The 17469-nt window shown below is 42.1% G+C and overlaps 1 protein-coding gene across 7 annotated transcripts in view; it reads right to left on the bottom strand.

Moving 5' to 3' along the window:
• The window catches only part of itsn2a (intersectin 2a), a 32857-nt gene that overhangs the window by 9545 nt on the left and 5843 nt on the right, over nt 1-17469 (bottom strand). For 2 of the 7 annotated variants that reach the window (XM_008398003.2, XM_008398004.2), the window contains exons 2-24: nt 17293-17365; nt 12110-12202; nt 10910-10973; nt 10270-10517; nt 9887-10108; nt 8150-8243; nt 6681-6823; nt 6474-6537; nt 5838-5975; nt 5652-5758; nt 5304-5566; nt 5075-5224; nt 4853-4993; nt 4687-4774; nt 4466-4605; nt 3377-3457; nt 2841-2980; nt 2355-2739; nt 1824-1981; nt 1639-1699; nt 798-1021; nt 671-705; nt 382-548 (exon numbers count right to left, since the gene is read on the bottom strand). In XM_008398003.2, coding sequence (XP_008396225.1) covers nt 382-548; nt 671-705; nt 798-1021; nt 1639-1699; nt 1824-1981; nt 2355-2739; nt 2841-2980; nt 3377-3457; nt 4466-4605; nt 4687-4774; nt 4853-4993; nt 5075-5224; nt 5304-5566; nt 5652-5758; nt 5838-5975; nt 6474-6537; nt 6681-6823; nt 8150-8243; nt 9887-10108; nt 10270-10517; nt 10910-10973; nt 12110-12202; nt 17293-17299 — 3213 coding nt within the window. In that variant the 5' untranslated portion in view covers nt 17300-17365. The remainder of the gene's footprint in view (nt 1-381; nt 549-670; nt 706-797; nt 1022-1638; nt 1700-1823; nt 1982-2354; nt 2740-2840; nt 2981-3376; nt 3458-4465; nt 4606-4686; nt 4775-4852; nt 4994-5074; nt 5225-5303; nt 5567-5651; nt 5759-5837; nt 5976-6473; nt 6538-6680; nt 6824-8149; nt 8244-9886; nt 10109-10269; nt 10518-10909; nt 10974-12109; nt 12203-17292; nt 17366-17469) is intronic. The other 5 variants (XM_008398005.2, XM_008398007.2, XM_008398011.2 and 2 more) reach the window with 4 other exon arrangements.

Raw genomic sequence — 17469 nt, 5'->3', positions numbered from 1 at the left:
TATAAATAAAAGTATGTTGTACAGTTGTATTCAGCCCCTTTATACCCACCTAATTACCCACCTACCCACCTAATAGTGCAGCATTCCTAACAGACTTGTTGGGGCAAAAAGTGGTTTTTCAAAGTATTTTCTTTAGGGAATAAATACAAATACACAAGCCAATTAGACACAGTTTCAATAGAATATGGTTGAAGCAAAATGTAGAAAATTGAAAATGGAAATGAAAAAAAAAAAACTTTCACAAGAAGCTGTACTGTTCAACGGAGGCATCATTTTCTATGGCATTCGGAAATATAATTATTTGACATAACTGCATTTCTATAGACATCGGGATATGGAGCTACACCACGTCGTTTTGAAAAGCGACCAGCTTGTTCTCACCTCTGGCTCAACAGGACGGACGTAGTTGGAGGGAAACAATCCCGTCTGGTCACCGACGCATCCTCTCCACCACTCCCCTTCTCTCTCCGTCACCATAATTACGTCTCCTTCGTCAAACGTCAAGTCGCCCGCCTCTGGGCTCTCGTATGTGTACAGGGCCACATACTCTATTTCAGACAGACTCTGATCAGAACAAACTATAAAGAGTCCATACAAAGGCATTCTGGCACAGCTGTGATTATTTAGTTTTTTTCGCTTTTGAACAGACAGGATGATGAATGAAACTCACCTTCTAGCTGAACACTTGTGTCCGTTGTGTCCACGCTGCAGTTAGAATAACACATTCATTAGAGTCCGGCAATCGTTTGCATTTCAACGCTACACTTAAGTCTGTGTTCCGGTGCGCGTCTTCGTACTCGGCGTTGCCACCCAGCTCCGGAGTGACGTAGCTTTTTGGGAACCATCCCCGCGCCCCGTTGAGCTGTCCCAGCCACCAGTCGTCCCTCTGCTGGAGCACGCTGATGAGGTCGCCCTGCGAGAAGCTCAGCAGGGCTCCGCCCATGTCCGGCGAGAAATTGAGGTGAGTTTCTGAAGCGGGCGACCACGAAGAGACGGCTCGAGCGGCGAGGAGAACCGTGGACTAGAGAGGCAAAATACAGGAGCCCAGAGAGACCATGATTAGTGACAGCTAAAGTCACTAATCATGACTAATGTAACCAAAAAGAATATTTATGGCACCCTGCAGAAGTATTTATACCTTTTGAATCTTTTCACATTTGTTTGCATAAAGAGCTGTCATCTCTACTAACATGCTAGCCAAGTGAAGTAGTTGTTAAATTAAAACAGTATGTACTAATGTATGTGTACTTAAATGTACAGCAATGACCCAATAACAAGTTTACTTAATCTCATGCTAAACTATGCAGAAGCTCTATCTGCACTGATGAAGATTAACACACTTGGCCATGTTGGATGCTTGGAGTGTCTGACATTGCAGGGGAGTTGGCACTATTTTTTCATAAATTCAGGTAATTCTTTAACACTTGGACCACCTTAATTTTTGTGCATAGACTTTTATTTAAATATTGAAAAAAAAATAATAATTTGTGTATGTTTTTCAGCTTGCAGTATTTCGTAAAAACGTGAAATACATTTTCAGATACACCAATGTGAGGCATGACAAGAAACAGTGCAACAGCAGCATTAATACAGTGATGTGTCTGGGATTAAAACACAACTTAGTCAAGCTTGCCTCACCTGTGAAGCAACTGAGAACAGAGGAACCCTGCTGTCCTCTGTGGCATCCACGGCAGCGTTTCTAGATAAAACAGGAAAGGAGAGATCGCTCTGGTATCACTGAGGCCTAATGGGACTGCCACACATTCCTACTTAGGAAGTAGAAGTGTGACCAACAGCACCGATTGGATTTCGCTGCTTCTCACTTCCTTGGGTTTCGAGGAGGAAGACTTGATGAGGCAGGGGCCGTCTCAGAGGTGGGAGGCGTGGGACATTTCTCTGCATAGCTCTGGGGGAACCAGCCCCTTTTTCCTCGGTAATTCCCACACAGCCAGCCGGGTTCGCCGACAGTGTGCTCGTCCACCTGCATCACGAGAAACGCACTTTAACCTCAGTAATTCAAAGCTAAAAGGCTGACGGTCAGGCGATGAACACAAGACGCTTTAGCGTTTCGGGCACCCGCCACACAGACGTGCTACAGTGAAGACATTGTTGAAAATACAAATTACTGGGTGAAAAGTAAATAAATATATATATTTTTTGTCACTACCACAAAAACCCTTCAGGAAGATGTAGTGGATTCTTGGGGTGAATTAGCAATGCTGTGTTTGGAGAAAATAAGACGCAAAAGGAGAGAAAACCTCTCAGAGGGTAGATTATGTTTTGGCTTGAGCTGCTGCTCGGGACACTTTGCTGGCAGAGCGAAGAGCTTATTTAGCAGAGTGCGCGTCTCTCACCTCTATGACACAGTCTGCATCTATACTCAGCTCATCTGTGTTGCGGGCGAGAAAGGAGTACAGGGCTCTGTATGAGGTCAGCTGGGCTGCTCCTCTCTCCGGTTCTCCTTTCTTCCTCTTTTCCTCCTCCATTTCCTTCTGTTTCATCTCCTCTTCCAGCTCCCTCTTCTTCCTCTCGTCCTCGTCCCTCCGTCTCCTCTCCTCCTCCTGCGCCTTCTCCTGAGCCGCTCGGAGGCGAGCCTGCGCCTCCCTCTCCTCCTCCTCCCTCTGCCTGGCCCTCTGCTCCTCCTGGAGCCTCCTCTGCCGTGCCTCCTCCTCCTCCCTCTCCCTCTTCTCCTGTTCTCTCCGCTCCTGCTCGCACTTCTCCTCCTCCAGCTTCGCCAGCCTGCAAGAACGAAAACGGTGTTTTCTCTGGCTTAGGTGACAAAACGCACGGTTTCACACGAGAGACGCAGACGGGGGGAGGGACTGATTTAAGAGATGCACCTTGCTGCTTCTGCTTCCTCTCTCCTCCTCCGCTCGCTCTCCTCCTCCCTGCGTTTCTGCAGCTCCCTCAGCTTCTCCTCTTTGATTCTGTGCAGGTCATCCAGGACGGCCTGCTGCTTCGTCTGCTTCTCCCGCAGCTCCTGGTGCAGGCAAGAGCATCAGGATTTCTCTCAGGACAACGTAAAAAAACTCCACTAACATTCTGAATTTACAAGCCATCATACACTGATGTTCACTTGGAAACTTAAAATGACATGCAGACATTTTGGATGTGCTGTGTGTGGATACGTATGAGTTCTAGAACAGAAAGGGAGCAAATTTAACATGGTGCGTGTGTACGTGTGTTTTACCCTGAGGAAACATCCTGTTTACAAGGGGGGAAAAAACATGTTATCGTTGGATGAAAATGGGAAAAGAGTAAAGATTGTGGCGGGAGAGAACACAGGAGGTGAAGATGTCTGAGAAAAAAAAAACAGCTCAGAGGGGTTGCCAAAAAAGATAATAGAGTGGGAGGCAAAGAAAGGATGAGGGATGACCTTGATGAGGAGGAAGAGCTGGCTGAGGCAGGCCAGCAGGGAGAGGAGGCCTCGCAGGAGGCAGTCATCCATATCCCCAAGCTATGCAGTAAAAAAGTCGGAACGATAAAAAAAATAGAGGAGAAAAGTGGACAGAGGCGGTGAAAGCGAAGGATAGTAAATGGGGTGAATCCAATAAAAGATGGAAAAACACAATTTCAAGGAGGATATGAGAAAAGATTGAGGAAGTGGAAAGATGGAACATTGAAAAAAAAACAAAAAACGTGAAGTACAGAAAGATCCAGGTGTGGCAGCAAAGAAGAGAAAGAAGAAGACAAAGAGTTAAAAGCTCCAACAGCAGTCAAGAAATCGTTACGTCAAACCGAACAGAGGGAGGATGACGATTTTTGATGCTTGCTGCAAGTCTGAGAATTACATAAACATTTGAAAGGGCCCTACTTCTTCTGAGTCGGCAAGTTCTTAAAAATAATTACGAGATTTTTCCGTGCCGCAAAGTCTTATTCAGCTGTTTGTTTTTTTTCCCCCTTTAACTCGAGAGGCTTCTTTTCTTAATCTACCGTTTCTCAGTCAATGTGGTGGGAAATACGGGAAAGAAAGAACACAATTTGCAATTAAACAAACGAGGTAAAACATTTAAACCTGGCAATGAACAGGAAGGATGCGCAAATCTGTGTAGCTAATCTTAATGAATCCAGCAACGCATGAGAGTGATGCAAGAAAAAAAAACAAACAAACAGCAGAGTAAGGAAGGGCAATATTGACTTAAACTTTTATCATAATATGCTGTGGTATTTATTGAGGCAATTATGAAAGAATATAATAGAATCTTGCAGTCTTTTTTTTTTTGGCAACTGCAATGCAGTGACAGGGAAACACAAATACCTCTCTGAGAAACGTCAATTACTTAAAAAAAAACAACATTATTTTCCTCACAAAACTGCCCGCAATAATAGCAAGGATGGTTTTCCTGCGTGATGCAAATAAAAAAGTAGCATCTATTTTTAGATTTCTTTGAGAAATGTGCTAACATCTGAGTGGACTGGTCGAACCTGAGCGAAGAGTCTTCAGCTCGGTGCGCCGACCACTGACCTTCAGCTCCTTGTTGTACTGCTCCATCTGGGTCAGTTTGTCTGTCGTTTCCTTTTCCAGGATGTCCAGCTGATCTTTGAGACGGCGGCAGTTCCCGCTCGACTCGGCGGCGCTCCCGGCGAGGGACGTCAAAGCGGCCACTGCGTAGCACAGGTCAGAGTTCATGAGACAATTAAGCCAAGCCCTGTGCCGTGTTTGGATGTTGTGGCCGTCTGACTCACGGGGCAGTTTCTTCAGGCTGATGTTTCGCAGCTTCTCAGACAGTCGCTGTTGCTCCGGGACAAGCTGTGACAGCTTCCTCTGCCATTCCTGATAACAATAGTGTTATTTACAAGCTTTACCGAAAGAAGAGTAGAGCTGGGAGAGGCCGGAGAGAAAAGTTTGGACCTCGAACTCAAGCTGAAGAGTGTTGATCTCAGCGATTCGGGCGTCTCTCTTCTGGTTGATGAGGTCCACCTCGGCCTTCTGGATCCGCCTCTTGCTCTGCGCGTCACGGAGACGGTCTGAGATCTGCTTGTGCTTGTTGCCCTGACAAACAATCAACTTGGTGTCAAACTGACCAGATTTGACCAGCAGAGGTTTTATACGTCAACATCAGCGCAGCCTCACCACTGCCTCCAGCTCTAACTCGAGGCTCTTCTTCCTCGCCCTAAGTCGAACGATCTCCTCTTGCTCCGCCTCTTTTCTCCGTCCCAGCTCCTCTCTCTTCGCTCGCTCCCACTCATCCCTCCTCTGGCGCTCCATCTCCTGCTTGGCCGCCTGAATGTACAACAACGGGTGGTGAGCGGAAGAAGGAGACATCTCGACGCTCGTCCGTCTGAACGCGGCTCCCACTCGCCTCCTTCCTCTCCAGCTCCCTCAGCCTCTCCTCCTCCCTCTGCCTTTCCATCTCTCTCTGCCGCTCCATCCGCCTCTCCTCCTCCAGCCTCCTCCTGTTCTCCAGCTCCCTGGCCTCCCTCTCCCGCCGCTCTTGGGCCTCCCGCTCCTCCCGATCCCGGCGCTCCCTCTCCTTCCTCTGCTCCTCCTCCAGAGCCAGCCGCCTTTTCTCCAGCTCGGCACTGCCGCGCGCAAAGTTCTCCTTGAGCTTGTCCTCGTAGGACACTGAGGGGGACGAGAACCAGAGAGGTGACGAGACCAGAGAAGATAAAATAAAAAAAAAAAACATAAACCGTGAAGAGTGCCGCACCACTGCTCTTGTTCTTCTGAGGAGGTTCAATCTCTGTTGTGTCCATTAAACTTGGACTTATGTAGGGTCCTGTACCATTGAGAAGCTCACCGGACTTAATTCCTCCTCTGAAATGAAAAGACGAGCCTTGTTTGCTGCATTAAGCTGTTTGTTTGTGCACATTCAAACCAAACCCACTGTGCTAACCTGAGGGAGGGGGGTATCAGGTCCTGAGGCAGAGTGAGGGGAAGTGGATGTCCAGTCTTCGCCATGTCCACCAGGTGCATAGCCAGTATGAACTCCTCAGCCCGCAGCTGACCATCCTTATCAACATCTGCCAGGCTCCTATGCACACATGACACATAATTGTAAAGTATTTCCTTAACTTACGCATGTAACATATAATCAATCATTTGAAAGAGAGACGGTCTCGCAGCATCATAGACCCCCCACTGCACTTAACAGAAACGTTCTCTAAAGGCGCTTTTTTTTTTAAACGCCCGCAGTGTTTGCTGCCAAAAATCTCAAATGCAGTCAAATCTGAGCAAAGCCGCAAAGTTATAAATCCAACCAGAAGTTAGCGAACTTTACAAGTTTATGTTTGAGATACGATGGTTTTGCAGAAAAATCTGATCCAAATCGTCCAACCCAACCTCCGAAGGAAGGAAGGAAACTTAAGACAATTTCTTTCATGCTGCTTTAACCAGCTTGTTTGTTTTAACACAGAGAGAAATAAATTTGACTAAATAGTGAAAATAGCAATGCCAGAAAATAGAAATTGAACTTTAAAGATGAAACGACGCCAGGCAGGAATTAGAAAAGAAAAACACACATCACACGTACCAAATGGTAGCCAGTTGAGTTTGGGTCAAGTTTGATGCCATCAGCGCATTTCTAACCTGAGGTCCTGCAAAGTAAAAAAAAACAAAGAAAACACACTAAATACATAAAATGTGAGCTTGGATAAAATATGTATCTGTGTAACATTCTAGACCACTTATGAGCAACCAAGTGACACCAAGACCTTTGGGTTTTTTTAGTTGGACCGACCTGACAGGTAGCCACTCATGAGTTTGTCGAGTGTGTTGAACTGCTGACGGTACTTGAGTCTGGACGCCTGTGGAACGGCCCAGTCGCCAGAACCCATTTTTGGAGAGCTGCTGGCCAGTGATGTGGTGGAGGAAGAGTTTGAACTGTGGAAAAAGAAAAGAGGACAATTTTATAATATTGCACGTTGTCAAGTGAAGACAAAATAAATTGAAATTCAGCGGTTTCTGCTTCAATCCAAACAATAACTTTTAAACGACAGGGTCCCTGTTGCTTTTTATTTTGCTCTTACTAAGCTAGAGAGGAATTTTACAAGAATGACGGTTTAAAACATTACTAAAGTAAAGCACAAACTGAATTAAATTCAGCTTACTGATATAGAGCAAATTCACAACAAATGTCTGACTTAAAAAAAAAACCTTCAGCAGTGACATACTGGTCACTGGTCAAATCAGGGAGGGGAACAGAGAAAATTACTGAGTCTAAAATTTCTTTGGTAACCAATGCATTCTTTGAGAAAACAGTAAAAAAGTAGATCCAGGATATCCACAAATGTGTTTTCGTATTATGCAGTGTTATGAAAACTTGATTTGTAATACAGAAAGAGGTAAACATGAATTAGCTTGTATTTTTTTCCCCCTGCACACTTGCACCTTACGTACAGCCTGCCGCCTACGCTTGAGGTTGTAGAGACATCATGTTATTCGAAGCTGTGAAATTAGTGAAGATCCCATTTCTATCCATTCTTTGAACCCATGCAAAAATGCCAGGAGGAGTCGCTTGGTTACAAGATAGCCACGAAGAATCTGGGTTAGCACAAAACCTTTATCCATCCTAGCGTCGTCTTTCTTTTCTTTTCTTTTCTTTTCTTTTTTCACTACGCCCGTTCTAGGGAGAGATTAGATGTTTCACAAAAAGGCCAGAAGTTGGCAAGTAGCTGTTGCTGTATTTTATCTCGCCTTAAATATGTAAAGTCGAAGTCAGACATTCTGCAGTGGAAACATTGTTGAGATAATAATTTGAGATTAAAATAATAAGCGGTAAATACAAGTATGTCTCAAAAGTTTTGTTGAAAATCTCATTTCAGAAAGTGTAACTCATACTTTACATAGGCTTATTACACATAGGGTGATACATTTCAAACTTTTGTTTCTTGTAAATGTAAAAATCCTACATAAATTTGAATGTGCACACCCAGATCGTTTTGAAATTCACAAGTTTTCTATAATCAATCCATCTGGAATAGTTCCAATTTATCTCTGAATGCCTGAAATTAATGCCCATGATGAGAAAATGCAAATTTGGTGCATAGGTGGGACTACAAAATCTTTCATAGATATGGTGCATTTGATTCTATATTTGTGTTTCAGTTTGACCACTGCACACAGTCATAGAGATTAATGGTACTGTAAAATAAATAAATAAATAAATAAATAAATAAATAAATAAATAAATAAATAAAATAGGCATACCTGCTGGATCCAAGGTCCAAAAGAGAGTTGGCTTTTGACACACCCGGAGATGGGGAAAAAGCCACAGGGGACGAAAAGCCCGACATCGGAGTACCTGTATATCGGGCAGTTTATTTTTAGTTTGGAAAAAAGAAACCAAATATCAAGATAATGTTTCAATAATGACATTTAAAGTCAGATAAAGAGAATGCATGTTCAATAAAGTAGAATAAAATAACCTGGAAGCTTTCTTAACTACAGTTGTCCTCGACTTTTGAGCACATCTAATCTTATCTTTTTGTATTTTATAGACTGATGAGTACACAGAGCTCACACAGAAAGGTGATTGTAGCTCAAAAATAAATACATTTTCACAACTGATTTCAGCACCACTTTAAAGAGACAGTGGCCTAAATTATCTAATGTAGTAAATTCTCAGACAGTCTGGTTATATAATTGGGAAAATTGTAAAAAAAAATATGAGAGATTAACAAAAGGAGACACATGAGAAGTAAAAAATAAATAAATAAACACAGCTTTCTCTAAACTGTTTTTAGGAAGGCCTTGTTCTTAGACCAAGTAGCAAACTGTGTTATGTAGGGCAGCATGATCTGAACAAGTGCAACACTGTTGGTGTGTCATTTATTCATTGCAAATTATCACAATAAAAACTAAATTGCTTAAAGTATATTGTCAAATATCTAACAGTGTTTGTGTTTTCCTGTTTTAGGTTTATTGCAAACATATTATGAAACACGTAGATTCTAAAGGACTTTACCAACTTACCAACTTGTTACCCGCAAACTGTTTTATGCTGTGTTAAAAGGAAACATCCCCAAATGATGAGCGGGAACCCAATTGATGAGCGGGAATCAATTTTATGTAATCATACTTCCAATACAGTTCAGATGTGACTTTGTTTTAGCCTTACATAGCATCAGCCACCGGACTAGTGTGATTTCCAAGACGTGTGAAGCAGTGGTTCATGGTAGACTTAAACTGCAGCTTGTGTAAAGTCATGTAGCAGAAATCTGTGCTAGGCTGCTAAAGCTATGTCATACAAGAATAAAAAAAAAAAAAGTGGAGATTAATCTTCATTAAACCCTCAACAACACTGATGTTAGTCTCGCTGTCAACATTGTTTTCTGTACTTATTGTACATTTAAGACTACTGTTCAGCTAGCTTTAGCCCTGGCTAGGGTATCTACCATAAGCCATTACTTGAAAAACAAAAAAAACTACACCGTCTAATTGTTTTGACTAAGAACAGAAAAGTAACAATTATTGCTACTGTTGCTGAAATTGTGTTACATTTCATTATGTCAAGGTTACTTTCATTTTGACACTTTGATCAAAGTAAAAACACTACGTATTGAAAAGGAAAACATACAACTTTAATTTTTGTTCTAAATTGTCATTTTGTAACCGAGAGAAAAAAATTGTTATTGCCTTATTCCAATCAGTGGACTGGCAGTGCGCAGCAACAGGTAGGAGAGGGGCATCAGTATAAGCGTTTTTAAAGTGGTAACATTTCAAAACCGTGTTACACCATACTACTGGTAACTGGCCCACGTCTCCAGAGCTGTTCACAAATAAGATACTGCACACTCTAAATCCGATAAGATTAATTGAATAAATAGATGACACATCCCAATATTTTGGATGTACAACCCTGGAGTCAAATTTGAGTCACTACTAATCAGCATAACTTTGATTTGTCCGAGAGTACGATCTGAATGGTTCTAGTGTAGAACCAACCTGCGTTGCTGGCAACAAGCGGCGGGGTGAGGAGGCTGACAGTGCCATTGGGGAGCCCAGAGTTCCCGAACGAGGTGATCAAGGGCAGGGCCATTGGCACTGGCACCAGGGGTTGCACAGAGGTTAAAGGACGATTAGCTGGCATGGGTGTTAGAACGGGCATGGTGGAAATAGTTGGCATGGATGAAAGACCGACTGACAGGTTTGGCATGGATCCCATTCCTACACAAAGGAAGCACACGGGTAAACATGCGGACATCGTGAAATGTCACGGTGGACGGAGGTTACATGTTAAAGTGAGTCATGTTGTATGTTTTTTTTCTCTCTTTTTTACAGGTAATCGAGGTGAAACTCAGACACGGTGCAAGATTCGAGAATATTACCAAACCGTGCCGAAGAGGACATGTTTGAGCCGCTGTTTAAAGTCGGAGGTTGCTTCATGGTAACCGGCAAGGATGACGGCAAGTTCCTGCCCTGAAGGGTAAGTTTAATAAGCTTCATAGCGATGGAAAACTCCAGTCTGTCCATCTTCCCGTCACTGTCCATGTCAGCCAGGTTCCTGTAGGAGTGAAACCGGTAAAACTGGTGCATAGAGTCCAGCGAGCTGTTTATTCCTGGGGTTTGTTTCCCCCTTTGGAGAGACAATAGAAAAGGCAAGTCACACAAGGAACAAGGCGCTAGTGGGATTGAATTCCAGCAACATCTTTCTTTACACAAAAACAACAAGCACATACACACACACATTTCTGATTACAGAGTACACTCAATACTGTCCCTGCACCCACGCCGCCGCCCCACCCACATACACACACACACACACACGCGCGCGCGCACATGCACACACACAGTTTACTAGGTGTGGCGGGCAGCGAAGGAAATGAGCTCTCAACAGGAAGTCAAAAACAACTCGAAGAACTAAACTGACACCGGCCAAACACAAAGCCTGGACCCACTGACCCAGTTGCATTAGCCTAAAAAAAAAAAGAAGAGTTCTGATGGACGATTTACAGAATTTTTTGTTACCAGATCTCCGCCAAGACAGAAGGCGGCAGGCCGGACTGGAGAAAGAATTTCCTCGCTTGCTCCCCTGTGGACAAACAACAATGACTCAGAGAGATGGGGAATCTGATACAGATCTTTTATGAGATGTAAAAGTAGTTTAAGCCACAACGTTATTACCTAATACAAAAGAGGCCTCTTTATCCAGGAGCTGCTGGATTGCCTAATTCCAGACTTAAATTTTCACAAAAAATTGTTTCTACAATTTTTACAAATTTCACTACATTTGACTAGTAACTTTAAAGCTGCTTTGCAAGTAGTTGAGCCTTGTAGTCTGTAGTTTCCATACATAATAAAACAACCCTGATCAAACTTTTAATTATTACAGATTGGTATAGGCCCACTATGATGGAGTGGCGATCTCAAAGCCTCTTACTCCTCAACGAACCTGCAATGGATTTATGGATGAATGGATGATATAAAGCCCACTACCTTTGCAGCATCTGGATTAACTAGATTAAACTAGATTTTAAAAAACCCAATCTATATGAAATGAAGGATGCTGGACTAATTGTGGATCCTTTAAAGCTCATTTGTGGATTCCTCCAACTTTATTTTGTTTCAGCAAAGTAAAAACGCACAGCACAAATCATTAAAAACACTAAAATTAGCATCGGATGTGGTGACACCTGCAAACTGAAAATGAATCAGTGTAAAACTACTGCATTCATTAAAACTGTATGCACTTCTGTCCCTTAGAAAAAGAACGAGGGGAATTCCAGACTTTTCAAAAACAGCGTGGGGCCCCTGTTTTTTTTTTTTTTTACTCTGAACACAGCTCTCATTTCTGCCTTTTGGTGTCCGTATCAGATGGTCTTCTGGGAGACGTGAAACGAAACGTTGAGCCAACTTCTCGCTGATAGCATCAGATTACATCAGTCTAGCATCCTGGGAGCTCAGGGGCTGAGTAACTTCATCAGATTCTTTTTTGTGCTTTTTGAAGCGTTACTTAGGATGTTCTGCAGAGGGGGAGCGAGTGGGGGACAGCTTCTATGTAAGAGGTGAGATTTTATCTGTATCTAATAAACTTATGAAGGAATACCGGCTGATGCAAAAAGATCCCAGCAGGATTCATGAAGAGATAAGCCAGGGTCACTTTAGCTGACAGCGGACATACTGTTTTATCTGATCAACGTGTTGGACCTTTGTGTTAGAGCAGCCTACCAGAGATGTAGCCGAGGATCGGTGCGAGGGTGTCAAACTGTTTATCGTGCTTCCCTCTCTCCTCTGGAGTGATGGCCCAAACGCTGGAACCACCTGAAAGAAAATATAGGAGCAAAAAGGGGCTGAATAATATCAGAATTATAAACAATATCAGAAAAAAAGACTATTAAAAGCCACCAGCTTCCATTTAATAAAACATACGTTTACAATATAAACTTTGTCAGGCGTGAGAGTTGTAGTCCATGTAAATTACTCAGACAAAATAATGACGACAGCAAGGTAATGAATCTTTTTCAACAAGTTCAGATTCCCCCCAGTCACACAGATTTCAACGAAGGTGGGTTTGTCTCAGTCATTGTGTCCCTGGGCAAAACACTTCACCCACTTTGGCTGCTGATGGCGGTCAGAGGGCCCAGTGGCGCCTCTGTCAGACTGCCCCAGAGCAGCTGTGGCTACAATCCTGTAGCTTACCACCATCAGTGTGTGTGTGTGACTGAATGTAGTGTGAAGCGCTTTGGGGGTCCTCTGGACTTGATAAAGCGCTATACGAGGACGGGTCATTTACCACAAGTAGCCAAAAGCCAATGATAAACCTTCACGAAGCTGAAATATTTATACCGACTTCATCGCGAGCGCAGAATTCAATTTGCCATTCAATAATGCATTCATAATTTGTATTCCGAATGGAACCTCTGCAAATTTTCAACTGAAGATTATTAATTTATAAAAGTGTCCGCGCAGCTACTTTTCACCCCACTCACTCTGCTCTCACTGAAACATCCTGCCTTGAGTATGAATTAATGCAAATGTGAATTCTAACACCGGTTCACATTTATCCTTGAGAAAATATGTCACTATTGCTTTTTTTGTGAGAATAAAACGATATACTACCAAAAAAAAAAAAAAAGTTAATGCCGGAGGACAGATTTCACCTGATTTATGAGACAAGCAGACAAGGACAGATGTAGTATTACAGTCATACCCCTGAAAGTGAGTTTAAATGTACTTTGTGTTCAAAGTACACTGGAAGCTGTGGCCGTGACATCACAAAATGTAAAATGTTTAAAACTGGTGTGAATAATCCTTTAAGGAATTGTAAGACTTGTGGGGGGGAAAAGCGGAAAATCTTCTAGCAGAGCGATGCAAACTGCTGCTTTGTCAAACAGCAGAAAAAACAAATATTGGTGATGCAACAGATACAGCTCATTAAGGAGTATTAATTATAATTGAACCACTAAATCAACTGAAACATAAATGAAGCAGTAATGTGGGACAGCTAAAAAAAGAACTGCTCAATCTGAGCTGGCTCCTCAAACCTTTCATCCATCGCTGCTCAACAGATGGGCTTTCCTGATGCCAAACGCTGCTGCCATGGTGATCGCAGATTGCAAACAAAATGAGTAAATTTCAGCTGAAACCGTGTGTAGCATTTGCACAAAAAAAAAAAGAATAAATAAATAAGAAATCAAGGTTGTGACTAATTCTGATTTAGTGCTTCATACTGAAACCAGTGTTCCTTCTTTTATGATACTAGATTGCAGAAAGTTCAGAATATCACACACTTTACCAACAGAATAGATAAATTGGTGAAACATTATGGGAATGTTTCACCAGTTCAAGAGATCAATGTCTCTTGAACATTGAATTCAAGAGACATTGATCTTTCTTTTATTATGCTTTAAGACATAATTATGCCAAATTATTATTCATTTCTCCTATGCATTGTAACATACGTTCAGTGGGCAGCCATCGGTAGCCGATATTGGATATTGAGGCAAATGATCGTCGTTGAGGTCCTTCATATGTTTGGTCAAGGAAATATAATGAATATGTTTTTATGCTATGGCAATTAAATATAAGAGACATTACATACAATATATTTCTTTATTAATACTTGCAAATAAAAATATCGTTGATGGTTTTTGGTGACCAGTAGGTGGATAAAAAGTTACCTCCAATTCTTTTTTAAAAAAAAAAAACACACGATTGCAATGACAGTATCAACTGCAATTAAGTTGCATTTTTTTCACTCATCTCTTTCTTTTCCAATGCTACAATGTTCACATCTCAATCTCTCTTTGAGCTTTAGATACATGGGCACAACAGAACAGTGATCTAAGGCTTAATATTTCACCAGCGTACAGAGAATGATACGTTTGCCGAGCAAATACAGCGTCCAAGCGGTCCTTTGGGATTGTAGTGTCACACGCACTGATCTTAGGGTGATAATTTTGATGTGCCAGCTTACGTGCTAGAAAAAAAAATTGTTTTTTCATCTTAGATAAGAAGAACAGAAGCACTGTGGGTGCATATCTTCAGAGATATGGTGTCTAGGCTGTAATTTACTCTGCAAACTCAGGAAATGCCGCCCTGCCCATGATGGAACTTCCACCTCCGGCACAAACCCAAACAATCTATGAGTCTGTGCCAGCTATACACAGACTTGGACGAGGAATACCACTTTAGAAAACTGGAGTTTAATAGCGCCACAAAAAGCTGCCAAGAAAAAAAAAAAGTGTTGTGAGCAAAAAGCAGACAACTTGTCCACAATCTGGTATTTCTGTCTAAACAAGCTGCCCTAAACCACAACAGCAACAGCTGCTCAGGTGTGTGTTTTTTTTTTTCATTTCTCCCCTGACAAAGCTGATGCTATAGCAACTCAGAGAGCCTGGCCTACTTTTGGCATCTTCAGCAAAAAGCTGCTGCAGACAATGAGAAAGTAATTAATCTCACAGAAAGATGTGAGTATTCTCCGCATTGTCTCGATGACTGAACCAGCCCAACACCCCCCCCCGTTTGGAGTTACTGCAAATGAAAGGACATTCAGCACAGGGCCACTGGGACGTGCCGCTAGCATGGCCACATCCACAGCCTGTCAGTCACCGGGCTGCATGCATCAGAACAGGCCTGATGCTCTGTGAGTAACTGGGACAGTGCAAAGCTTCAAAAGAGGCCGCTGCGGATTGACATTTGTGCTGCCGGAGACCTGTAGATTATTCTACAGGAGGACACATGAAAACATGCCAGATTTATGCCTTGCTACCGTAATAAATCCAGCGCAGAGAGAAAGACTCACTGACACTCATGTCTAATTTCCAGCAGCTGATGTCATTGAATTAAATTTAGGTCTGGACTTTGACTGGGCTATCCTAAAAACATGCTTTGGTCTAAACCAGGGGTTTTGAAGAAGCACTCCTAATAATTTTGTATAGCCGACACAAAAACAGCAATTCAAGAATGACACAAATCTGGTTTGTCAGCACAAGTGACTAATGCAATTTCAAATTTTGACATTCTTAAACCTGAGTACTATGCAAATTATTTGTCCTGCACCAACCACCTTTTTTGCTTTCATTTCGACTTTACCAGTACTCTAAATAGTTCCAGAAACACCCAATGAGTCAGTTCCAGGATCAGACCTGGTCGACCCACTTGATTAATCTCGATCTTAAAACAGCGAGTGTTCTCGAAGTAAAGAGTCACTCAAATCTTATCCTTATTCATGAGAATATGTTAACAAAAAGTAATTAATTCCATTCGTCTTCCCAGCTTTGTCCACATTTTTGCTGTGCCCTCCTACACATCCAGGCTTCTACAAGCTGAACAACAAAACATAGAACAAACATTTTGTTTTTGTTTGATCAAAGCATGTCTCTCTTGTAAATGAGATGTTGGATCTCAATGAGATGACCGGTATAACTAAAGATACATAAATAAATAAAGACTTCTTATAATCAATCTTTTATGGAGGCCAGATTTGTGGAGTGCACATTCACCTTAAACGCGTTTACAACTTTGTCCCTGACCTCTGTGCAACGTCCCTTTGTCTTTATGACGCTTTTAGTCGACTAATGTCGACTAATGACTAACAAACCTCTGAGGCCTTCACACAACAGCTGCATTTATGCAAAATTCATCCAGATAGTCTCTATTTTCCTCTATTTTTACTTTTGTTAACTTCTGAAGGCAGTCGTTTTCATATTCCCTGAATTTCACAGACAGTTTTGCGTATTTAGGGAACAGGATTTGCTGACTAAAAAGCAGGCATGGTGGAAGATACTGAACTCTTCCGGTACGATTTATTAATTCCACTGTTATCCGTTTTCTTCAGTGCGTTTAAAACAGCTTCGTTAAAGCAGCTCAGATATAATAAACCCTCAGATCAGAGGTCTCACCAGTACCACTGACATGAGACAGACTAATAACAGTTAAAAACATACAGTATAGGATGGCTTCTATAGCAACATCGCCTGAGCTGAATTTAAAACACCCGCACCGCGTCTCGCCTCCACAGCAGCTGCTGCACAGAGACTCTGCCTTCTGACTTTTCCCTTTGTTGGCCTGGGTGCTGTTGTCTAGGTACTGTAATGTCCTCGCTTAGGAGATACTCGAGTCTGTCCCCCGAGGGCACCCGCTCCCGTCTGCTGGAGGAGAACACAGCAAGGCTTTCCTCAATATTTACATATCAAACACTTCACCTGAGATCCATCGGTTTATGTTCCAGATGGTGGATCAATAGTCTCTGTACACTACAGCGTTTTAGATACCCCAAGTTACCTGTGCATGTGTGTGCGTGTGTGTGTTTTTTAAAGGCTTGCTGCATACTGTCCACGCGGTTGAGGAATTGACTTTGAGAAACTGCTTCAGTGAGAGCACAGAAATGCAAGCTGCTTTTCTTTTCTTCCTGTGCTGTTTCGTGGAATGGGATTTGAGTATGCAAAAAGAAATAACAATAATAATAATAGAATAGGGAAAAAATTAAGCTTAACACATTTTTTTTTCCAACATACAACAAAAGTTTCAGTATAGGGAATAGAGACCAAAAAAATGTTTATTTTATCCAAAAGCAATTAAAGTTTTGTGTTCAAATTGAAAACTTAATATGGGAACAATTTCATGAATTAAAAAAAAAACATACAAAAAGACTTATAAAACCTTTTATCCCTTTAGTAGACCGATAAGTATAAATATATTAAAAAGACAAGTCATTGTTACTGCCAGCAAATCAATGAACTATTTTATCTTGATGACCTGATCAATAAATAAACAATCATAATTTTAAAAATAGGCCTTGAAAAAACATGTCTGCTTCGTGTAATTTTATTTACTTCTTCATCCCTATGTTTTGTTTTCCAGTAGAGATGCACATCATGCACAACCAAGACTTTAAACTGAGTCCTCACCATTCATGGCTGCAGGTGGAAGGCTCCCGGCAGAGAGGGAGGTCCTCTACTCAGTTGGCTAGCTATCAGACATCTGCAGAAAAAGAAAAAAAAAAAAGACAGAGATCAGAGTGTGATTGTGTGTGTGTGTGTGTGTGTGTGTCACAAAGTAACGGAGGTGTAGGAATCTGTTTGGGG

The sequence above is a fragment of the Poecilia reticulata genome, linkage group LG21, assembly GCF_000633615.1.
Source record: "Poecilia reticulata strain Guanapo linkage group LG21, Guppy_female_1.0+MT, whole genome shotgun sequence".
Taxonomy (NCBI): Eukaryota; Metazoa; Chordata; class Actinopteri; order Cyprinodontiformes; family Poeciliidae; genus Poecilia; species Poecilia reticulata.
This window is presented reverse-complemented; position numbering and strand designations above follow the sequence as displayed.